The sequence below is a fragment of the Lithobates pipiens genome, unplaced genomic scaffold (assembly GCF_037356315.1).
Source record: "Lithobates pipiens isolate NorthernLeopardFrog02 unplaced genomic scaffold, aLitPip1_a1.2 Scaffold_8, whole genome shotgun sequence".
In the NCBI taxonomy this organism is placed as follows: domain Eukaryota; kingdom Metazoa; phylum Chordata; class Amphibia; order Anura; family Ranidae; genus Lithobates; species Lithobates pipiens.
The window spans coordinates 19,699,005-19,723,507 of NW_027507903.1; the positions used below are offsets into that span (position 1 = coordinate 19,699,005).

Sequence of the window (24,503 nt, forward strand, 5' to 3'; positions counted from 1 at the left end):
GTCCCGGAAAAGGAGATCTGCGCTGTAGCCGTCATTTGGCTATAGCGCGGATCTCAAGTGGTTAAAATAAGGTGGGCTCGAGGCGCTGAGAATGCACTTGGAGCCCACTCACGTATGTGAGAATAGCGAATGAATATTCCCTATTCTTACACTGAATCGTTTCTCCACCAATCAGGAAGCGCAGGTGTGAAATCCGTTTCCTGATTGGCCAAAAGGAGAAGCGTCATGATTTGGCCACCGAGGAGGAGGGAGGAGACGGAAGCCGCAGAACAGGGGAAGAAGAACCTGCATGTTTGCCAGCCATGGATAGGGCAAGTGCCCTGGCCGACTGACCGACCTGACCCAGGGGTTGTGGCGGGTGCAGTGCCGGGACAAGGTCACCCAGAGCCCAGGGCAAAGTCGCCAAACTGCGCCCCCCTTTCCCTTAGGGTTAGGGTCAGGGTGCCCCCTACCCCTGGAATAAACCATTGCGCCAGGGGCAGCCATCCCTCCTGCCCACCCCTTGTCCCAGCCCTGGGCGGGTGCACTATTTGCTGCCCCCCCCAAGAATTACCACCAGCCGCCACTGAAAAAGGGGACATTCATCAAGCCTGTTGCAAGGCAAAACAATGCTAAACAGGAGCAGTGTGACTCTCCATAAGACAGATTTATTACAAGGTTACAGCCTGAGGCATAAATCCCTCCTCTGGCTGCTTTAAAGTCTCCACCTGTGACTGAGGTAAACCTGACCCTGGCCACTTCTTAATTATGTGGAAATCTGCCCTATCTCCAGTAATAAATATGTCTTTGACCACTACCATTCCGGCAAAAAAGGGAGAAAGACTGGTGCCATGGAAGTCAGGGGCAATGAAGGGGATAGGGATGACATTGGGGGCAGTAGTGGGGATAAAGATTATATCAATGGCAGTGGTGGGGATAGGGGTGATATCAGTGGCAGTGGTGGGGATAAGGATGACATTAGTGGCAGTGGTTGGGATAGGGACAACAGTGGGTGAGTGGTGGGGATAGGGATGACATTGGGGGCAGGGATGGGATGTGAGGGAACCAACAGCAGGAAAAGGGCTCTAGGACCCAGCATCTCTACCAGCACTTATGGCAGGAGAAGGAATTTAGGACCCAGCATCTCTAGCAGCAGGTCACATGGGCCTATATAAAGAAGTCTGCTAGTGTCTGCATTTGCTGGTTGATCTTCGGCTCCTCCAGTGTGTTATCTCTGTGATATTCCTGTTCCCGTGTCTCCTGTTATGGATCCAGCTTGTCCTTGACCTGTCTCCTGTTTGCTTTCTGTGTTCGACCTTGGCTATCCACCTGACCACGCTTACTCTGATACCAACTCGGCTCAAGACCTACTTTTCCTTCTGACCATGCTCTAGTCGCAGCATTATCCGAATCCTGCAACACCTCATGGGCGCCACCTGTCTGCTGTTTCTATGCCAGCACACCAGCTGTACTCTGGAACCTCCTGCGTACAGTCCAGCAGGCAACCCGTGCTATTTTGGGCCTGACCTCTCCTGCCCCCCTTCCTTAGGGGGGTCTGGAACTTAGCCGCAAGGGAAGCCCTCTCTCTCTTGACCTCCAGCACCGGGTACATGATATGGGCATAGGGATGACAGCAGGGACAGTGGTGGGGATAAGGATGGCAGCGGGGACAGTGGTGGGTATATGGATGACAGCGGGTACAGTGGAGGGTATATGGATGACATCAGAGGTCAGTGGCGGGTATAGGGATGACAGCGGGGGGCAGTGGTGGGGATAGGGATAACAGCGGGGGCAGTGGTGGGGATAGGGATGACAGTGGGGAGCAGTGGTGGGTATAGGGATGACAGCGGGGGCAGTGGTGAGTATAGGGATGACAGCGGGGGGCAGTGGTGAGTATAGGGATGACAGCGGGGGTAGTGGTGGGTATAGGGATGGCATTGGGGGCAGTGATGGGGTTAGGGATGGCATTGGGGCAGTGGTGGGTATAGGGATGACATTGGGGGCAATGGTGGGGATAAGGATGACAGCGGGGGCACTGGTGGGGATAGGGATTTCATCAGTCTACTGCCACTGCCTGATGGGGGGATGGGATCAGTCAGAGGCAAGTGTTGGGGGGGTGGGATCAACGATGCTGAACCTCACCTGCTCTCAGTGTCAGTCTATTTCCCCTCTTTCTCCTTGTTCAGTGTGTCTCTGCCTGCGTGCCTCCAGGGATGCGTCTCCTGACATGGGGTCTCCTCCAGAGTGGAGAGCTCCTCCCCCTTCACTCTACTTGCCACCAGCTGACTTCTGCTCCTTCAGTTTTCCCCTCCCGAAATGGTATCTGACTGCACTCTGTAGCAATGGGAGGAGGGCATAGGCGGGCAGTGACAGTATATCTCTCGTCCCAATGCCTATAACTAGAAATGGCGGGCAGACTAGCCCCCCCCCCCCCACAGGGTGGAACTCCAGAGCCCAGTCGCAAGTGCGACTGCTGCGACCCTGGTAGTTTCGCCACTGATGCCTTGAGCTGCAGTCATCATTCAGATATCTCCACTTCAACCAAAGGATGTCATATGATGTCCTACGGGCTGCCAGTAGTTAAACTTTTTAAACTGTTGCACTTGGCTGCCCAGGAATACATAAGCACAGGACTATAAACCTGTTACCGAGACATTGAAGGAAACACAACCTGATTTCCTGCTAACTGTTTCCCTAATTGGCTTGTTAAATGACCCTCCCCCTCCCCCCATGTCATTTTAGAGGAAAACAAGCTAGAAATCTCTCCTTCTAAATTAAACAACTGCATGATTATTAGAAATGATAGTTACACTCAGTGGCGGCCCATTCATTAGGGGCACAGCGGCTCTGCCCCCCATCCATGCGTTTGATTCCCCCTAATCTACATAAAGGGTGCCAGATGCATGGATTCCAATAGGGTTTTTTTTTAAGCACGTGATTAGAGCCAGAGGCTCTTATAAGCTTAAAAAAGGGTGGGCACGGGGAGCACAGCATTGTGCCTCGAGCCCACCCAGTTGTGTGACAATAGCGAATGAATATTCGCTATTGTCTTCCTGATGCTCCTCCCGGCCAATCGGGATGCGGGTTCTGAGACCCATCACCCAATTGGCCGAAAGAAGAAGCGATTATATTGGCTGCCTATGATGAGGAGGAGGGAAGAGACACGTGGCGGAAGCTGCTGTGATGCCAAGGAGGAGATGCAGGGGAAGCCGCCGCCCGGCAGAAGTGCTGCCCTTCAGGTCAGGCAAGTTCGGGGCTGGTGACTAACCGACAGGGGGGAGGGGGTGGGGTCTGTGGGTGCATTGTTTGCCACCCCCCCCCCCTCTAGCCACCACTGGTTACACTCCATTTTACCATGGAAATTAACTAGTCAAATTGTTTTAAAGGATACGTTCACCTTTGGAACATGTTCCTAGACATCTGCAATTCGTTTAGTTCCGAAATTCGTTTTTTAATGAATTTTGACAAATTCAATAATTCGGAAACATCCAAATTAACGCAAACCCGTTTCAACAAATTTTTCCAAATATTCGGAAATTGGAAAATTAAAAAATTTGAGAATTTGAAAATATGAAAACCTGAAAATTTGAAATAACTTAACTATTACTAACTATTAAATTGTAAGTATTGTAATTTCCTTTCAAATTTGACTGTTAGTGAACGTAACGAATACGAAATTTATCCAAAGTTACAAATTATCCGAAATAACGAATGCCGCATCTAAACGAATGCAACAGAAGGAATTACTAATAAATAATAACAAAAAATGTTATTATCTAAACAAATGGAACAGATTAACAAATTAATAATAATAAAAAAATGTTGTTATTATTTATTAGTAATTCGTTCTGTTGAATTCGTTTAGATGCGACATTCGTTATTTCGGTTAATTCGTAACTTTGGAAAAATGTCATATTTGTTACATTCACTAACAGTCAAATTTGAAAGGAAATTCCAACATCTATAATTTAATAGTTAGTTATTATTAGTTAGTTATCCTTTCGAATTTTCAAATGTTCTTTCTTATTTTCGAATTTATGAATTTTCGAATTGCAATCATAATGAATGACCCGAAAAACGGAAAAAAAAAAAAAAAACCTGAATGAAACTAAAACGAACGAATTGTCTACATGTTCCACCCGTATTTAGAGTGTACCAAGTTCCAGCTGCTGCCTCCTCTCCACCCCAATTCCCCCTTCCCTGCAACCCCCATGAGGGATCCTCTCCCTACACCCGCTGTCACTGCATCATTCATTCACAGCCGCAGTGGCACAGCCCTTACTATTTTGAATAGGTTGTGTTTGGTGGGTGGTAGCGGCCACTAAGCAATGGCAGGGAAATAAATATTGCTGCGCCGTGATATAAAGCCCTCCCTATGGCTGCAGCTGCGGCCCGGGGGTGGTGGTAAAAATGCAGCCCCAACCACTTGGTTTTTACTGCCCCTCCCCCAACCACAAGTGTAAAATCAGCCCAAAAGCCACCAGAAACAAAGTACTAACCAGGAGAAGAATGTAAAGTAAAGCAATAAAATGACATAATACGTATATAAGAATTTAATCTTAGACTTTTGAGACTTTGGGAAGTTCCGCAGGAATCCTCCATACACTTCCGAATCCAAAAAAATAAATAAAAAACCCCCACAACACATCTTATGTCAGATCGGCCTTGTTTAAAATCAGCTACAATTGCCGGGGAATTTTCTTGTGATGATATCATTCATATTTAAATGGCGCACCATTAGGCTCCTGTATGGCTGTCATGAAAGTGCAAGGTATAATTGTATATTATTTCGATAAAATGGGCGCAGATAAAAGAATAAAGCTCATTAGCTCCCCATCTCGGCACCGTGTTGTTACTCACGCTCTGATCCTCCCCGCCATACTATGTATTTGCAGTCATTACGGAGTTCAATGCTTTAATGTGATCCAATGTGCCATTAGGGCATGATGGCTGAAAGGATTCCGCCGACAGCTGCATACACTTACTTAGTGGTAGAAAATGGCATGAGAAATGGAAGGATACGTGACATATAATGGTCTGCATTAGACAGCAGACCTTCAATGATTAATAATAAGTCTCCCCTAATTGTCTTGTGCAGCTGTCATTATTCACGTTCAGAACAGCGAGCCTCACAAATGCAGCCCGGGACCTAAATGGGGACTGCGTGATGTAGAGCTAATAAAACGAATTGGCGCACCTGCATACATTAGGGGGAGCGGATACCAAACGCAGAGCGCGAGAACAACTTGTTATTGGACGGTAAACAGAAAGTAAATGAGAGGTGTCACTTTTTTCTTCTTCTTTTTTTTTTTTTGTAAGAAAAACCTTCTGGTTGTTAATAAAGTCCTTACCAGTAAAGATGGGGAATTGACATCAATCCGGCTGGTGACGCGGAGCTCCCGGTGGACGGTTAGAACGGGCGCTGAGGGTCTTTCTAAAACTGCTGAGAGTTGGTATTGAACTTTTCCGTATCTTCCAGTGAAGGTTGTAACCAGATTGCTAAATATAACAAAAATAAATGAAAATATTAAACACTTCCCAACCAGGCCAATTCTGACACTTCTCTCCTATATGTAAAAATCAACATTTATTTTATTTTTTATTCATGTAATGTTTATTTATGATTCATTTATTTAATATGCATTATGCATGTATTTAATATTTATTGAATATTTACTTATTTTATTAATTATTTATATTTATTTTTTGCTAGAAAATTACTTAGAACCCCCAAGCATTATATATATATATATATATATATATATAGATATAGATATAGATATAGATATAGATAGATAGATATAATATATCCCCATCAAATCATTCTCTGCAGCTATTACCTTTTGTACCACCACCCCCTCCCTTTAGAATGTAAGCTCTACGAGCCGGGCCCTCCTGTACCTTTTGTATTGTACTGTAATTCCGCTGTCCCCCCTATACATTGTAAAGCACTGCGTAATCTGTTGGCGCTATATAAATCGTGTATAATAATAATAATAATAATAATAATATTTATATATTTTTTTTTTATATATTTTTTTTTAGCAGAGGCCCTATAGAATAAAATAATGGGTGTTGAAAATTTAAATTTCACACAGTATTTGCTTGGAGGGCCATCTCTGACACTTCTCTCCTACATGTAAAAATCGACTTTCATTTATTTTATTATTTATTTATGTAATATTTATTTTATTTCTTTTTATTTATTTATATTCATTTTTTGCTAGAAAACTACTTAAAACTCCCAAATATTATATATATATATATATATATATATATATATATATATATATATATATATATATATATATATATATATATATATATTTATTTATATTTATATTTTAGCAGAGACCCTATAGAATAAAATGATGGGTGTTGCAAAATTTTAATTTCACAGTGTTTGCTTTGAGGGCCATCTCTGACACTTCTCTCCTACATGTGAAAATCGACTTTCATTTATTTTATTATTTATGTAATATTTATTTAATATATATTTAATATTTATTTTATTTCTTATTATTTATTTATTTATATAACTTTTTTTTTTTTTTTTTTTTTTTTTTTTTTTTAGCAGAGGCCCTATAGAATAAAATGATGGGTGTTGCAAATTTAAATTTCACACAGTATTTACTCGGAGGGCCATCTCAGACACTTATTTTCTACATGTAAAAATCGTCTTTCATTTATTTTATTATTTATGTAATATTTATTTAATATGTATTTTATTTCTTATTATTTATTAATTATTATTTATTTCTTTTATTATTATTTATGTATATTTATTTTTTGAGAAACGAAAAAGGTCCTGGACTGCCACACTCTGTATAAAAGGCTTCTTTATTGTAGAAAAAATAAGTTAAAAACGTTCCAACGTGACAGTCAGTTCAAAAAGGACAACAGGGATGAATGGCTAACATGTTTCACATCATGAGATGCTTACTCATAGCTCATTATTATTTATGTATATTTTTTGCTAGAAAACTACTTAAAACCCCCAAATATTATATATCTTTTTTTTTCTTTAGCAGAGGCCCTATAGAATAAAATGATGGTTGTTGCAAATTTTAATTTCACACAGTATTTGCTTGGACGGCTATCTCTGACACTTCTCTCCTACATGTAAAAATCGACTTTCATTTATTTTATATATATTTATTTAATATTTTATTTCTTATTATTTATTTTATTATTGTTTATTTATTTATATTAATTTTTTGCTAGAAAACTACTTAAAACTCCCAAATATTATATATCTTTTTTATTTTTTTATTTTTTATTTTTTTAGCAGAGGCCCTATATAATAAAATGATGGGTGTTTTAATTTCACACAGTATTTGCTCGGAGGGCCATCTCTGACACTTATTTTCGACATGTAAAAATCAACTTTCATTTATTTTATTATTTATGCAATATTTATTTAATATGCATTTTATTTCTTATTATTTATTTCTTATTATTTATTTTATTATTATTATTATTATTATTTATGTATATTTATATTTGAGAAACAAAAAAGTTCCAACGTGACAGTCAGTTCAAAAAGGACAACAGGGATGAATGGCTAACATGTTTCACTTAATGAGATGCTTACTCATAGCTCATTATTATTTATGTATATTTTTTGCTAGAAAACTACTTAAAACCCCCAAATATTTAATATCCTTTTTTTCTTTTTTTTTTTGTTTAGAATAAAATAGAATAAAATGTTGGTTGTTGCCAATTATTACTGTGTGAAATGTTATCTGACACTTCTCTCCTACATGTAAAAATCGACTTTCATTTATTTTATTATTTATTTATGTAATATTTATTTCATATTTATTTTATTTCTTATATTTACATTTATTTATATATTTATATTTTTTTGCTAGAAAACTACTTAAAACCCCCAATTATTATATACCTTTTAGCAGAGGCCCTATAGAATAAAATGATGGGTGTTGCAAATTATTACTGTGTGAAATGTTATTTCACACAGTATTTGCTCTTAGGGCCATTTCTGACCCTTCTCTCCTACATGTAAAAATCAACTTTTATTTATTATTTATTTAATATATATTATTAGTTATTTATTTAATATGTATTTATCATTAGTTATTTATTTTATTATTATTTATATTTATTTTTTGTTTGAAAATTACTTCGAACACCCAAACATTATTATATATATTTTTTTAATAAATTTTTTTTTGTTTTGTTTTTTAGCAGAGGCCCTAAAGAATAAAATGATGGGTATTGCAAATATTTATTTCACACAGTATTTGCTTAGAGGGCGATTTCTGACACTTCTCTCCTAATGCCGCGTACACACGAGCGGATTGTATGGCGTACTTAGTTCGTCATACAATCCGACGGACAGTCCGTCGTACTTTCCACTGAACGGACTTGACCACACACGGATACACAAACAGTCCGTCGAAAGCTTGCGCGATGACGTGTACAGCACGTACGACGGGACTAGAAATAGGAAGTCCAATACACTGCAATGCAACCTTCCGCCGTGTAAATCCTTTCTGAGCATGCGCCATTCTTAGTCCGTCGAACTAGCCTACTCACGAGCGGACTGTCCGCTGGAACCAAAGTCTGACGGACAGAATTTCGAAAAATCCGAAAAACTTAGTACGCCGGACTGCACGCTGAAAAAGTCCGCTGAAGCCCACACACGAGCGGACTGTCCGCTGAAATGTGTTTCGACGGACTAAGTACGCCATACAGTCCGCCCGTGTGTACGCGGCTTAAGAATCAACATTTATTTATGATTATTTAGTTATTTATTTTATCATTACTTATTTATATTTTATTTATTATTTTATTTTTATTTTTTTTATTTACCCAAACATTATATATCTTTTTTTTATTAATTTTTTTAAGCAGAGACCCTGTAGAATAAAATGATGGGTGTTGCGAATTTTAATTTGTGTGTTATTATTAGTATTTATTATTTTATACAAAACTTTTTTTACACTATCTTTAATTATTTTTATTTTTTTTGGATGAACTTTATTGCTATCACAAGGGATGAACAAAATCCCTTGTGACGGCACGGGCTATGACAGGTCCTCTTTATTGAGAGATCTGGGGTCTATTAGACTCCCGATCTCTCCTCTGGCCTCCAATGCAGCCGCAGGCATCATCCCGAGATAACCACTGCAAACCGGAGATGTCCATGAACGCCCTACGGTCGGCAAGTAGTTAACAGGTTTCCCCAATAAAGTAATAAATAAGTGTATCTATGATTAAGATGTAAAATCCTATTTTTATTTCCACATTATGTCATTTATTTCTATCCTACTCCTATTAATTACTTGACCTCCGGAAGGTCTTACCCCCTCCATGACCAGGGCATTTTTTGCTATTCAGCACTGCGCTACTTTAACCGGTAATTGCGCGGTTATGCAACACTGTACCCAAATGAAATTGATATAATTTTTTGTTCATGCAGCTTTCTTTTGGTGGTGTTTAAAGTGGAACTCTGCCCAGAAGGGGAAGCTCTGCTTGTTTGCACCCCTCTCCCCCCTCCACTGACACATTTTGGTTTTGATGGGTACCGCCCCCCCCCCCCACTTCCTTATTTTTTTGGAGGGTACCAGGTGCTCCACTTTAACAGCTTAAGGACCGCCCCACGTACATAGACTGAGGCAGCGTAAAAATCACGTACCTGTACGCGATTTCTTCCTCGGGGTCTGGGGAGCGCGTGTGCGATCGTTAGGCTGAACGGCGGTCTGTCTCTCTCTGATGTAAACAAGGCAGATCGCCGTTCTGCTAGTAAGGAAGATAAGCAGGAACATTGATGGCTGTATTCCTGCAGTGCAACCATCCCCCACACAGTAAGAAAGCACTCCCCAGGGAACACATTTAAGCCTTTGATCGCCCCTGATGTTAACCCCTTCCAGTGTATTAGTACAGTGACAGTGCATTTTTTTTTTTTTTTTTTTAGCACTGATCACTGTATTGGTGTCACTGGTCCCCAAAAAGTGTCACTTAGTGTCAGATTTGTCCGCCGCAATGTCGCAGTCTCGCTAAAAAAAAAAAAAAAAAAATCACTGATTGCCGCCATTGCTAGTAAAAAAATATAAAAAATAAATAAATAAAAAGGTCCATAAATCTGTCCCATAGTTTGTAGACGCTATAACTTTTTAAAGTAGGCAGCGATGTACAGGTATGTCGCTTCGCCTGCTGCCGCCTCTCGCCCGCAGTACATTGTGGCCAGGCGGTCAGCAAGCGGTTAAATGAAAAGTTGTGGTTTGATCCGCGCAGCGGAACTGGTACAATACAGGAAAGAATTTGGTCTATATTTATTGTTAATTTTAATTTTTATAGGTTCAACCGGAACTGCTGCCCCTACTTTTCACTAACAAGGTGAAGTAAAGATAGCGAGAAGGAGGATTACGGTAGGTGTGGCGCTGTTCCTATGGCCAATGGTACTGTGTTATACCCTCTGCAGGTTATAACCTTTATATGTGAAAAAAGCCCCGAGGTTGATTAAACTAGTCCACTTGAACAACCCTAGTGGGGCTCGGGATATATATCCCTACTGCCTGCCCCACCCTGTGCTGGGATACATTCTGACCTAAATACTTCTATGTGTTTGATACTCGGCCTGTGCTTAACTACTATCTGTGAACTTTTTATTACCCTCTGGAGTGTTTTCCTTAGTTAATTGGGCCAGACAAGATTTACACTCTGGTATCATAAAATAAATTAAGAAATTATTTTATAAAATTAACCTGTGTTAGACCCTCTGGGGTTTTTTTTGAGGCAAAATAGTGAAATGAAAAATAAAAATAATAAAAAAAAATAAAAAACAAAGTTAGAAATGATTTCACGTGCTCTAGTGAAAGTGAAACACTGTGCCAAAAGAGTGATTTGTGCTCCTGAAATTTCAAATACCTCCAGGAAAATACACATAAACCAAAATTACTATAGTAATAGTTCCGTTTATAAACTGAAAATGTATTATAATGAATAATCGACTCACATTTCAGTGAACATAAACAAGCGAAATCGAGCATGCACGCTGTATCGTCCGACCGGGAGTGACGCAGTGCCGTTCTACGCGTTTCGTCATCAGACGTCGATTGGAACGCGGTGGTTAAATGAGCTGGCCATAGACGGCACAAGTGCGCTGCAGCCACCGATTGACGAGAGTTTTTCCAGCTTGCCCGTTTGGTAGAAGTCGGCCAAAACGATTGACGTCAATCTATGTGCATTGCAGGGAATTTGTTGCAGATCCCTACCGGTTTCTGCTCTAGTGGCAATGATATCACCAGCATTTCCACCCAGGGTTGCATTAGAGGGCTTTGGAAAATATGGAGCCCCAAAATTTCTGCCTGAGAGGGACCCGTAATATGGGTACTAACAACTAACATACACATACACTATAAAGTATTGGGACGCCTGCCTTTAACTTTAATGCCACCCCAGTCTTATGCCCTGTACACACGGTCGGACTTTCCGACGGAAAATGTGCGATCAGATCGTGCTGTCGGAAAATCCGATTGTGTGTGGGGCTCCATCTGACTTTTCCGTCGGAATTTCTGACACACAAAGTTTGAGAGCAGGATCTAAATTTTTCCGACAACAAAATCCGATCGTTTCCATTCCGATCGTGTGTAGACAATTCCGACGGCACAAAGTGCCACGCATGCTCAGAATAAATTACGAGACAAAAGCTATTGGCTACTGCCCTCTTTATAGTCCCGTTGTACGTGTTTTACGTCACTGCGTTCAGAGTGATCGGACTTTCCGACAATTTGGTGCGACTGTGTGTATGCTAGACAGGTTTGGGCCAAAATCTGTCAGAAAAAAAATCTGATGGATTTCCAACAGAGTCCGGAGACAGAGTACAACTGTGTGTATGGGGCATTAGTCCGTAGGGTTCAATATTGAGTTGGCCTGCCCTTTGTAGCTATAACAGCTTCAACTCTTCTGGGAAGGCTGTCCACAAGGTTTAGGAGTGTGTCTATGGGAATGTTTGACCATTCTTCCAAAAGCGCATTTGTGAGGTCAGGCACTGATGTTGGATGAGAAGACCTGGCTCACAGTCTCTGCTGCAATTTATCCCAAAGGTGTTCAATCAGGTTGAGGTCAGGAGTCTGTGCAGGCCAGTCAAGTTCCTCCACCCCAAACTCACCCATCCATGTCTTTATGGACGTTGCTTTGTGCACTGGTGCACAGTCATGTTGGAACAGGAAGGGGCCATCCACAAACTGTTCCCACAAAGTTGGGAGCATGAAACTGTCCAAAACTGCCATAAGACTTCCCTTCACTGGAACTAAGGGGGCAAGCCCAACCCCTGGAAAACATCCCCACACCATAATCCCCCCCTCCACCAAATGATTTGGACCAGTGCACAAAGCAAGGTCCATAAAGACATGGATGAGCGAGTTTGGGGTGGAGGAACTTGACTGGCCTGCACAGAGTCCTAACCTCAACCCGAGCACCTTTAGGATGAATTAGAGAGGAGACTGTGAGCCAGGCCTTCTCGTCCAACATCAGTGCCTGACCTCACAAATGTGCTTCTGGAAGAATGGTCAAACATTCCCATAGCCTTCCCAGAAGAGCTGAAGCTGTTATAGCTGCAAAGGGCGGGCCAACTCAATATTGAACCCTACGGACTTAGCCCTTGTACACACGGTCGGAAATTCTGACAACCAAATCCGTCGGATCTTGTCCGTAACTGTTGCATACACACGGTCGGACAAAGTTGTCGGAAAATCCGATCTTTCAGAACGTAATGACGTAATTTCGTTACGACGGGACTACATTCATGCTAGTAGCCAATAGCTTTGATGTAGGAATTTGATCTGAGCATGCGTGCCACTTTGTCCGATCGGAATTCTCTACACATGATCGGAGTATGTCCGATCGGACCAGTTTGTCGGAAAATATTTCAAGCAAGTTGGAAAAATTTGGTCCGACGGATATTCCGATGGAAACAGTCCGATGCATACCACACACAGTCGGATTATCCGACAAACCGCTCCGATAGGACACATTCCGACAGATTCTCCGACCGTGTGTACAAGGGCTAAGACTGGGATGCCATTAAAGTCCATGTGCGTGTTAAGGCAGGCGTCCCAATACTTTTGGTAATATAGTGTAGGTGGTATCGCTGCAATTGTTGGGAGCAGGAGGATTTATTTTGGGTTGTTCTTTGCTGGTAGGTTATGGTAGTAACAAGAAATATACAGCTACATTAAAAAAAAATGTTTTTTTTTTTACTATTTTGGGCCAGTTTTCCTTTGATAATATAAACCTTTTTTTTTTAGGAGATATTCTTTACCATTTATCGACAAATAAAAGCCCAATTTGATCTGAAGAATACTCGGTATAATCCACCTGGATGCACAAAGTAGTTGTAGTGTTTTACTGACGCATGCCAAAGTTGCAAAATTGTGCTCAGGCATTAACATTTGTTTTAACCTTCGGCAGGAAGGGGTTGAATATTAAAAACTTCTTTGCAGAAATAAAAGACTTACCCAGCAGGAAGCTGGAAACTAAATGGAAGCTTGTGTTTCCCCGATGAAAATATGCGTCTTCCACCTTCAGAAGAAAAAAAAAAAAAGGAAGGAAACATATTTAGTCATTTTTTTTCTGACCTATTGATCATTTATAAACTTCAAATCTACAAAAAAAAATGTAGTCTAAGGGGGTCTATTAATAAAACATTCATTGCACGAATGTCACCTGAACAGAACGTTACCGTGGTTTTGGTAAAAGATTGATGCCCGTATCATGTAGCAATGGAAGAAGGTGGCCCGATCGAAGGAATTTAAAGCGGAGTTCCACCCAACTTTAGAACTTGTTCTTAACCACTTTCAGCCCCGGACCATTTTGCTGGTCAAAGACCAGACCACTTTTTGCGATTCGGCACTGCGTCGATTTAACTGACAATTACGCGGTCGTGCGACGTGGCTCCCAAACAAAATTCACGTCCTTTTTTTCCCACAAATAGAGCTTTCTTTTGGTGGTATTTGATCACCTCTGCGGTTTTTATTTTTTGAGCTATAAACAAAGATAGAGCGACAATTTTGAAAACAAAACGCATTATTTTTTACTTTTTGTTATAATAAATATCCCTCAAAAATATATAAAAAAACATTTTTTTCCCTCAGTTTAGGCCGATACATATTCTTCTACATATTTTTGGTTAAAAAAAAAATCGCAATAAGTGATTATTGATTGGTTTGCGCAAAAGTTATAACGTTTACAAAATAGGGGATAGTTTTATGGCATTTTTATTAATAATTTTTTTTTTTTACTAGTAATGGCGGCGATCAGCGATTTTTATTGTGACTGCGACATTATGGCGGACACATCGGACATTTGTGACACATTTTTGGGACCATTGTCATTTATACAGCAATCAGTGCTATACAAATGCAGTGATTCCTGTGTAAATGACACTGGCAGTGAAGGGGTTAACCAGTGGGTGGCAGTGTAGGGGTTAAGTGTTCCTAGGGGCGTGTTACTAACTGTGGGGGGCTGGGCTTTGTGTTAGTGAACACTGATCTCTGCTCCAATCACACAGAGCAGAGATCAGCATCACTTGTTGCTAAGCAGAACGGGGAGATGCTGCTTATAACGGCATCGCCTCGTTCAGCCGCCCCATGAGACGATTGCGGGTATGCCCGCGGCGATCGAGGACCCGCGACTGGATTCACGGGGGTCCCTACCGGCACGTGAGTGCGCCGGCGGCGGCGTGCACGCGATGGCAGGGTGGCATTTAAAACTGGACGTACCTGTATGCCAATATGCCTGCCCGTGCCATTCTGCCGACGTACATCAGCGTGCGCCGGTCGGGAAGTGGTTAAAGGAAAGACCACCCCTCCACCCCTCATTTTTGGATAGTATTTTTTTTCACTTACCTTAGTAGTTTAATGGGGAACTTCCGTCCAAGCCTCAGCGTGGCGAGGTACGTCACTTCCTCTTCTGGCTCTGCCCCTCCTCCTTCCACCCACTGCATTCTGGGACCTGTGTGTATCCCAAAAGACGATGGGGCCATTCGGAAAAACTCACGCACGCACAGTAGGGAACCGGCTGTGAAGCCTGAAGGCTCCATTGTCAGTTTCCCTTAGATACTATGGCGGCGCCCGCACCCAATCCGATGGACGGGTCGGCCTCGTGGGCTCCCTGGTCAGGTAAGTGTCCTTGTTAAAAGTCAGCAGCTACAGTGTCTTGTAGCTGCTGACTTTAAGAAAAAAAAAACTTTTTTCAGGGTGGAACTCCGCTATAAGCATGGATTGAGGAACACAACAATGAGTTTGAGGTGTTGACTTGGCCTCCAAATTCTCTAGATCTCAATCAAGCATCTGTGGGATATGATGGAAAAACAATTGAGGCCCCACACCCCAACTTACGGGACTTAAAGGATCTGCTACTGACAGCTTGGTGCCATATACCACAGCATGCCTTCAGAGGTCTAGTGGAGTTCATGCCCCAACAGGTTATGGTGGGTGGTCATAATGTTATAGCCGATTGGTGTGTATATATATATATATATATATATATATATACACACGCACACATACTGTACATACATACCAGGGTTCTTCAAAAAGTTTCTGCATTTTTTTTAACTCTATGAAATATAAAAAAAACTGCAGAAACTTTTTGAAGACCCCTCATACATATACACAAAGTATCTCACAAAAGTGAGTACACAACATGTGACAACACTGAAGAAATGACACTTTGCTACAATGTAAAGTAGTGAGTGTACAGCTTGTATAACAGTGTACATTTGCTGTCCCCTCAAAATAACTCAACACACAGCCATTAATGTATAAACTGCTGGCAACAAAAGTGAGTACACCCCTAAGTGAAAATGTCCAAATTGGGCCCAAAGTGTCAATATTTTGTGTGGCCACCATTATTTTCCAGCACTGCCTTAACCCTCTTGGTCATGGAGGTCACCAGAGCTTCACAGGTTGCCACTGCAGTCCTCTTCCACTCCTCCATGATGACATCACAGAGCTGGCGGATGTTAGAGACCTTGCGCTCCTCCACCTTCCATTTGAGGATGCCCCATATATGATCAATAGGGTTTAGGTCTGGAGACATGCTTGGCCAGTCCATCACCTTTACCCTCAGCTTCTTTAGCAAAGCAGTGGCCATCTTGGAGGTGTGTTTGGGGTTATTATCATGTTGGAATACTGCTCTGCGGCCCAGTCCAAATCATTTGGTGGAGAGGAGATTACGGTGTGGGGTTGTTTTTCAGGGGTTGGGCTCGGCCCCTTAGTTCCAGTGAAGGAAACTCTTAAGGCGTCAGCATACCAAGACATTTTGTACGCAAATGATCATCTACATATGTGTGCAGGTGATCACGTATATATGTGTGCAGATAATCATTGGGACATGTGATTTTAGTGGGACATATGTGGGGGACATGTTTTTATTATTAGGAACATGTATGTTTTGGGGACATGTGTGGGGACATTGTGTTTATACTGTGTGGTGTGTTGTGTATTACACTAGACTGGTGATCAGTGAGTAAAAAGCTGTAAAAACAGCTCATACTCACTGATCACCAGCCGGCTGCAGCGATCTGCTCTCCTCTCCTCAGCGATGACTTCCGTGTGAGGAGAGGGGGAACCGATTGCCTAGCAACCGGCTGTTTGTTTACATCACATGACGGCCGTGATTGGACACAGCCGTCATGTGATCAGGAGGGCCAATCAGAGAGCCCCCCTGCCGATCTGAGATGCACCGTGTCCGGGTGACACGGGCGCATCGGGATCGCGCCGCTGCGCGGGCACGCGCGCGCGCGATCCCGCTCCTTCTGATGGACGTTCCTGAACGTCCTATCAGAAGTAGACGGCTCCCACCCGGCCGTATATGTGCATTGGCCGGTTGGGAAGTGGTTAAAGAGAAAGCGTTATATATAAAACAAGGGACTTTAAAGAAATATGACAAGATGTGGAAATCTTGGTGGGAAGCCAGAGGGATTGATGTGAATAATAATAGTGTGAAAAATAAATATTTTAACGATGAAAAGTGACCCAATAAGAATTAAAGTAAGAGGTCAAATGAAGAGGGTGGAAGTGTGCGAGAATGGGGCAGGGAGGGAAGTGTGATAAAGTGGGAATCTAGATTACATGGAACATCAGCTAGGATGGCCCTCATGATACCAATCCCCTCTTAGGCCACCCAAGCTATGAACCATCCTTTTTTATATTTTTATCTGATAAGGTGATGGGAGGGAGGGGACTGAGGGGATGTTCAATTTTGATGTATTTTGTAAACAAAATAAATATCTTAATAAAGAAATAAAGTTTAAAAAAAATAAAAAAGTTTGTTCACTGAAGGAAGCCATAATTACATAACAGCTGACTTATATCTCCTGTGAAATGCACAATTTCCTCTTCAGTGTATTGATTTTACCAGCCAATCTAGATGGGAACCTGTGAGGTGTATTTAAAAAATGTGCAAAGTTGTCCAGTCATTGAAACTGTATCATGTCCGCAGTCTCTGACCATCTCTTGTATCATGTCCGCAGTCTTTGACCATCTCTAGTATCATGTCCGCAGTCTCTGACCATCTCTTGTATCATGTCCGTAGTCTCTGACCATCTCTTGTATCATGTCCGCAGTCTCTGACCATCTCTTGTATCATGTCCGCAGTCTCTGACCATCTCTTGTATCATGTCCGCAGTCTCTGACCATCTCTAGTATCATGTCCGCAGTCTCTGACCATCTCTTGTATCATGTCCGCAGTCTCTGACCATCTCTTGTATCATGTCCGCAGTCTCTGACCATCTCTAGTATCATGTCCGCAGTCTCTGACCATCTCTAGTATCATGTCCGCAGTCTCTGACCATCTCTAGTATCATGTCCGCAGTCTCTGACCATCTCTAGTATCATGTCCGCAGTCTCTGACGATCTCTAGTATCATATCCGCAGTCTCTGACCGTGTCTAGTATCATGTCGGCAGTCTCTGACCATCTCTAGTATCATGTCCGCAGTTTCTGACCATCTCTTGTATCATGTCCGCAGTCTCTGACCATCTCTAGTATCATGTCCGCAGTCTCTGACCAGCTCTAGTATCATGTCCGCAGTCTCTGACCATCTCTAGTATCATGTCCGCAGTCTCTGACCATCTCTAGTATCATGTCCGCAGTCTCTGACCATCTCTTGTATCATGTCCGCATTCTCTGACCATCTCTTGTATCATGTCCGCATTCTCTGACCATCTCTAGTATCATGTCTGCAGTCTCTGCCCATCTCTAGTATCATGTCCGCAGTCTCTGACCATCTCTTGTATCATGTCCGTAGTCTCTGACCATCTCTTGTATCATGTCCGCAGTCTCTGACCATCTCTAGTATCATGTCCGCAGTCTCTGACCATCTCTAGTATCATGTCCGCATTCTCTGACCATCTCTTGTATCATGTCCGCATTCTCTGACCATCTCTTGTATCATGTCCGCATTCTCTGACCATCTCTAGTATCATGTCTGCAGTCTCTGCCCATCTCTAGTATCATGTCCGCAGTCTCTGACCATCTCTTGTATCATGTCCGTAGTCTCTGACCATCTCTTGTATCATGTCCGCAGTCTCTGACCATCTCTTGTATCATGTCCGCAGTCTCTGACCATCTCTTGTATCATGTCCGCAGTCTCTGACCATCTCTAGTATCATGTCCGCAGTCTCTGACCATCTCTAGTATCATGTCCGCAGTCTCTGACCATCTCTAGTATCATGTCCGCAGTCTCTGACCATCTCTAGTATCATATCCGCAGTCTCTGACCGTGTCTAGTATCATGTCCGCAGTCTCTGACCATCTCTAGTATCATGTCCGCAGTTTCTGACCATCTCTATTATCATGTCCGCAGTCTCTGACCATCTCTTGTATCATGTCCGCAGTCTCTGACCATCTCTAGTATCATGTCCGCAGTCTCTGACCAGCTCTAATATCATGTCCGCAGTCTCTGACCATCTCTAGTATCATGTCCGCAGTCTCTGACCATCTCTAGTATCATGTCCGCAGTCTCTGACCATCTCTTGTATCATGTCCGCATTCTCTGACCATCTCTTGTATCATGTCCGCATTCTCTGACCATCTCTAGTATCATGTCTGCAGTCTCTGCCCATCTCTAGTATCATGTCCGTAGTCTCTGACCATCTCTTGTATCATGTCCGTAGTCTCTGACCATCTCTTGTATCATGTCCGCAGTCTCTGACCATCTCTTGTATCATGTCCGCAGTCTCTGACCATCTCTTGTATCATGTCCGCAGTCTCTGACCATCTCTTGTATCATGTCTGCAGTCTCTGACCATCTCTTGTATCATGTCCGCAGTCTCTGACCATCTCTAGTATCATGTCCGCAGTCTCTGACCAGCTCTAGTATCATGTCCGCAGTCTCTGACCATCTCTAGTATGTCCGCAGTCTCTGACCATCTCTAGTATCATGTCCGCAGTCTCTGACCATCTCTTGTATCATGTCCGCATTCTCTGACCATCTCTTGTATCATGTCCGCATTCTCTGACCATCTCTAGTATCATGTCTGCAGTCTCTGCCCATCTCTTGTATCATGTCTGCAGTCTCTGACCATCTCTAGTATCATGTCTGCAGTCTCTGACCATCTCTTGTATCATGTCTGCAGTCTCTGACCATCTCTTGTATCATGTCCGCAGTCTCTGACCATCACTTGTATCATACCCATAGCCTTTGCCTATATCCTGTTGTGTGTCTGCTGTCTCTGAAGCGGAATATTTACTCAATTTTATGTGCGCCCTTTGGTGATGTTATGGTTGGCACTTAAGGCCCCCTATATCAAGAAAGTTGACTGCCATATTCAGATGTGCGAAGCCTGAAAATACCGCACTACTGCTACTAGATGGAGTTGAGGAGCATACCTATTGTCTTATAGCAGTCATCGCCATCTATTGGGCATAAAGCAACATTTTCTGCATTGACACATTCAAATTGCAGAGAATACAGCCTCAGAACAATCGATATTTGAGCCACTCTCACAGAAATTAAACACCATTTCTCACCATCTTTGGTGCACCATTACATACAGCACCTAAAAATAACTGAGTAAAGGTAAAAATCTGGAAAGCCAGTATCTGATGATATATTATAATCTGTATATTAGAAGTTTCTAGTACTGGCCTAGGAACACATGGGTGTGATATTAGTACTCACACATTGGGAAGGTAATAGAATGTTGGAACCCTGCTAGTATATATAGGCTATATTTAGCGGTAGCACATGCTGTTCCAGCAGGCAGCTCGCTGTCCTATGGCCTTGGCCTCGGTAACAGAAAGGGGGATCCTGTTGCTCGCTTGTCGCTGGGTCACAGGCAGTTGCGGCGTATAGATGAGCTTCCTACAGATCTACATTACTTGTGTTTACTGAGAGTGAAATTCACGAGCAAACTCCATGCTGCTTTTCCATCCAGGAACACCTGCCGCGATAAGCTTGTTTAATTCACATCATTTGAAGAGGAAGCCTGGCATTTATTGTCACGCCAGATTTCATTCCCGAGTTAAATGACACATGCTTAGATTTGTCCTACAGCATCCCCATCCTTTATAATGTTGTCACGTTCCACGCTTGGATTATAATAAAGACAATCTGGATGGTAGCCCAGGGCCCAGAGATCTAAGCGGGCTAATGCTTTCCAATACGAGGAAAAAACAAATTAAATAACCCCGACACGATGCTTCAACACTTCACTACAAACAGCCGGCTAAATATATCATTCAACTAAACGCATGTGAATTGTTTTACCTGCAATTGAGACATCTCTATAGGACAGGACACCCGGCTCCTACACTCTCGAAGACCTTTCTGCAGACCTGGTCATAGCTAATTAACCACTTAAGGACCGAGCCTCTTTCTGAGATTTGTTGTTTACAAGTTAAAATCATTTTTTTTTTTGCTAGAAAATTACTTAGAACCCCCAAACATTATACATTTTTTTCCTAACATCCTAGAGAATAAAATGGCAGTCGTTGCCATACTTTCTGTCAACACCGTATTTGCACAACTGTCTTACAAGCGCACTTTTAAAAAAAAAAAAATACAGTTTTTTTAATTAAAAAATAAGGCAGCAGCAAAGTGAGCCCAATTTTTTTTCATTTTGTGAAAGATAATGTTACGCCGAGTAAATTGATACCCAACATGTCACGCTTCAAAATTGCGCCCGCTCGTGGAATGGTGACAAACTTTTTAGCCCCATACACACTATCAGATTTTCTGCTGATTTTTGTCTTCAGATTTACCAAAACCATGTAGTGCAAGGGCCTGGCTGATTGCACACAAATTGAAACTCCTAATGCCCCATACACACGGTCAGACATTCCGACCACAAAATCCGTCAGATTTTTTCAGACGGATTTTGGCCAAAACTTGTCTTGCGTACACACGGTCGCACAAAGTTGTCGGAAAATCCGATCGTTCGGAACGAGGTGATGTACAAAATGTACGACGGGACTACGTAGAGGCCAGTAGCCAATAGCTTTCATCTCCAATTTTTTTCTGAGCATGCGTGCCACTTTGTGCATCAGAAATTCTCTACACACAATCGGAAAAAGTCCGATCGAATTTTGTTGTCGGAAAATTTTAGATTCAGCTCGCAAACTTTTTCTGTCGGAAATTCTGACAGAAAAAGTCCGCTAGAGCCAACACACGATCGGATTTTCCGACAACATAATCCGATCTGACTTTTTCCATTGGAATTTCCGACCCGTGTGTATGGGGCATTAGGCTTGACCTCATATTATATGGTTTTGGTAAATCTGAAGGAAAAAAATCAGCATAAAATCTGAAGGCCCGTACACACGGTCTGACTTTTTGACAACAAACATGCAAATTAGCTGTTTTGGAGCAACATCCGACTGTGTGTACGCTCCATCGGACAAACTTTTTCTGTTTTCATCGGACTTTTGTTGGCTGTGCGAACGGACAAACTTTCTATCAACAAAAGTCCGATGGAGCAAAGTCCGACGGTGTGTACGCAAAAGCATCGGACTTTTGTACAAGGTACAAACACGCATGCTCAGAACCAATGCAAAAGATCAGACTACAATACAGAAGTTGACCAAAGGTGGCGCTGGAGTCATTGAACGTCCTCTTTTGAAGTGGCGTCAGTACGTTGTGACGTCACTACATTCGTGTTTGTTGTCAAAAAGTCAGACCGTGTGTATGCAATACAAACTTGTGGACCACGCCCTTTGTACAAAAGTCCACGGAAAAGTTTGTACAAAGTCCGACCGTGTGTATGAGGCTTGATAGTGTGTATGGGACTTTACCCTTAAAAATCTCCATAGGCGAAGTTTAAGTTTTTCCCATTTATATTTCTTTATTATAGAATTTCATCATTTACAGACCAATATACATTCTTGTTGGAAAATATAATACTTATCTCCTTATTAAACTAATACATCATTTCTTTATTTCTAAAACCATATATAAGTTCAGTCCAAAAAAGTCTACTGGTTACATGTTTTGAGTTACAGAGGAGGTCTAGGGCTAGAATTATTGCTCTCGCTCTACCAATCATGGCGACACCTCACATGTGTGGTTTGAACACTGTTTTCATATATATTTGTTTCTTATTTAACGTTTTATTTTTACACTGTTCTTTTAAAGTGGTTGTAAACCCTTACAACACACTTTGACCTACAGGTAAGCCTAGATTAAGGCTTACCTGTAGGTCCAAGAAATATCTCCTAAACCTATACGGTTTAGGAGATATTTGCCCGAAGACAGGCACCGCTGTCTATAGCGCCTGCGCCGTAGACAGCGATGCGCAGGCGCACTGAGCGCGGCATCTTCAACGACAGAGATGCCGCGCGTGTCGGCTCCCGTGCGCATGCGCGGGAGTGACGTCATTGCGGTTTCGCCGAATGACAGCAGCGGAGCTGCGAGACCCCACCGAGAAGATGGATGCACCGGACTACAGGGGACAGCGGTGACTTCGCTGGCTCCTGTGTCAGGTAAGTGACACATAATGGACTACTATGTAATGCATAGTAGACCATTATGTTTTACCTTTGCAGGGAATGAAAGAGGAAGTAAACCCATCAGGGTTTCTTCCTCTTTAAAAAAAAAAAAATTGTGTCACTTTTATTCCTATTACAAGGAATGTAAACATCCCTTATATCCCTTATCCGTAATAGAAAAAAATCAGGACCGCTTAACCACTTGACCACTGGGCACTTAAACACCCTTAAAGAGGAAGTAAACCCTGATGAGTTTACTTCCTCTTTCATTCCCTGCAAAGGCAAAGCATAATGGACTACTATACATCGCATAGTAGCCCATTATGTGTCACTTACCTGACACAGGAGCCAGCGATGTCACCGCTGTCCCCTGTAGTCCGGCGCATCCATCTTCTCGGTGGGATCTCGCAGCTCCGCCGCTGTCATTCGGCGAAGCCGCGATGACGCCACCCCCGCGCATGCGCACGGGAGTCGACATGCGCGGCAGCTCCATTCTTGGAAATGCCGCGCTCAGTGCGCCTGCGCGCCGCTGTCTATTGCTTGGACCTACAGGTAAGCCTTAATCTAGGCTTACCTGTAGGTCAAAATGGTTTGTAAGGGTTTACAACCACTTTAATAACCAGACCAATTTTCAGCTTTTGGTGCTCTCACATTTTGAATTACTCAGTCATGCAACACTGTACCAGTATGAAATTTTTGTCCTTTTTTTCACACAAATGGAGCTTTCTTTTGGTGGTATTTAATCACCTCTCGTTTTTAAATTTTTTGTGCTATAAAAGAAAAAAGACTGAAAATTCAGTAAAAAAAAGAATTTTTCTTTGTTTCTGTTATAAAATTTAGCAGATTAGTAATTTTTCTTCATAAATTTTGCCCAACATTTATACCACTACATATCTTTGGTAAAAATAAGTACAAACTGGTGGATATTATTTGGTTTTTGTGAAAGTTATAGAGTCCACAAGCTATGGTGCCAATATCTGAAAATTGATCACACCTGAAGTACTGACGGCCTAATTCAATTCTTGAGACCCTAACATGCCATAAAATTACAAATACCCCCCAAATGACCCCTTTTTGGAAAGAAGACATTCCAAGGTATTTAGTAAGAGGCATGATGAGTTTTTTGAAGTTGTAATTTTTTCCCACAATTCTTTGCAAAATCAAGATTTTTTTTCCTTTTTTTTTTTTCCACAAAATTGTCATATTATCAGTTTATTTCTCACACACAGCATATGCATACCACAAATTACACCCCAAAACACATTCTGCTATTACTCCCGAGTACGGCAATACCACATGTGTGAGATTTTTACACAGCGTGGCCACATACAGAGGCCAACATGCAGGGAGCACCATCAGGCGTTCTGGAGCATCCAGGCCAATTCTGACATTTCTCTCCTACATGTAAAAATCATCATTTATTTGCTAGAAAATTACATAGAACCCCAAAACATTATATATTTTTTTTTTTAGCAAAGACCCTAGAGAATACAATGGTGGTCGTTGCAAATTTTTATCTGACACGGTATTTGCGCAGCAATTTTTCGAACGCGTTTTTTTTTGGGGG

The 24,503-nt window shown here is 42.1% G+C and overlaps 1 protein-coding gene across 1 annotated transcript in view; it reads right to left on the reverse strand.

The window, feature by feature from the left end:
- LOC143964125 (arrestin domain-containing protein 4-like) overlaps positions 1 to 24,503 on the reverse strand; it is a 70,855-nt gene that overhangs the window by 24,460 nt on the left and 21,892 nt on the right. Inside the window, exons 2-3 of the mRNA XM_077473824.1 lie at positions 13,464 to 13,527; positions 5,331 to 5,478 (exon numbers count right to left, since the gene is read on the reverse strand). Coding sequence (XP_077329950.1) covers positions 5,331 to 5,478; positions 13,464 to 13,527 — 212 coding nt within the window. The remainder of the gene's footprint in view (positions 1 to 5,330; positions 5,479 to 13,463; positions 13,528 to 24,503) is intronic.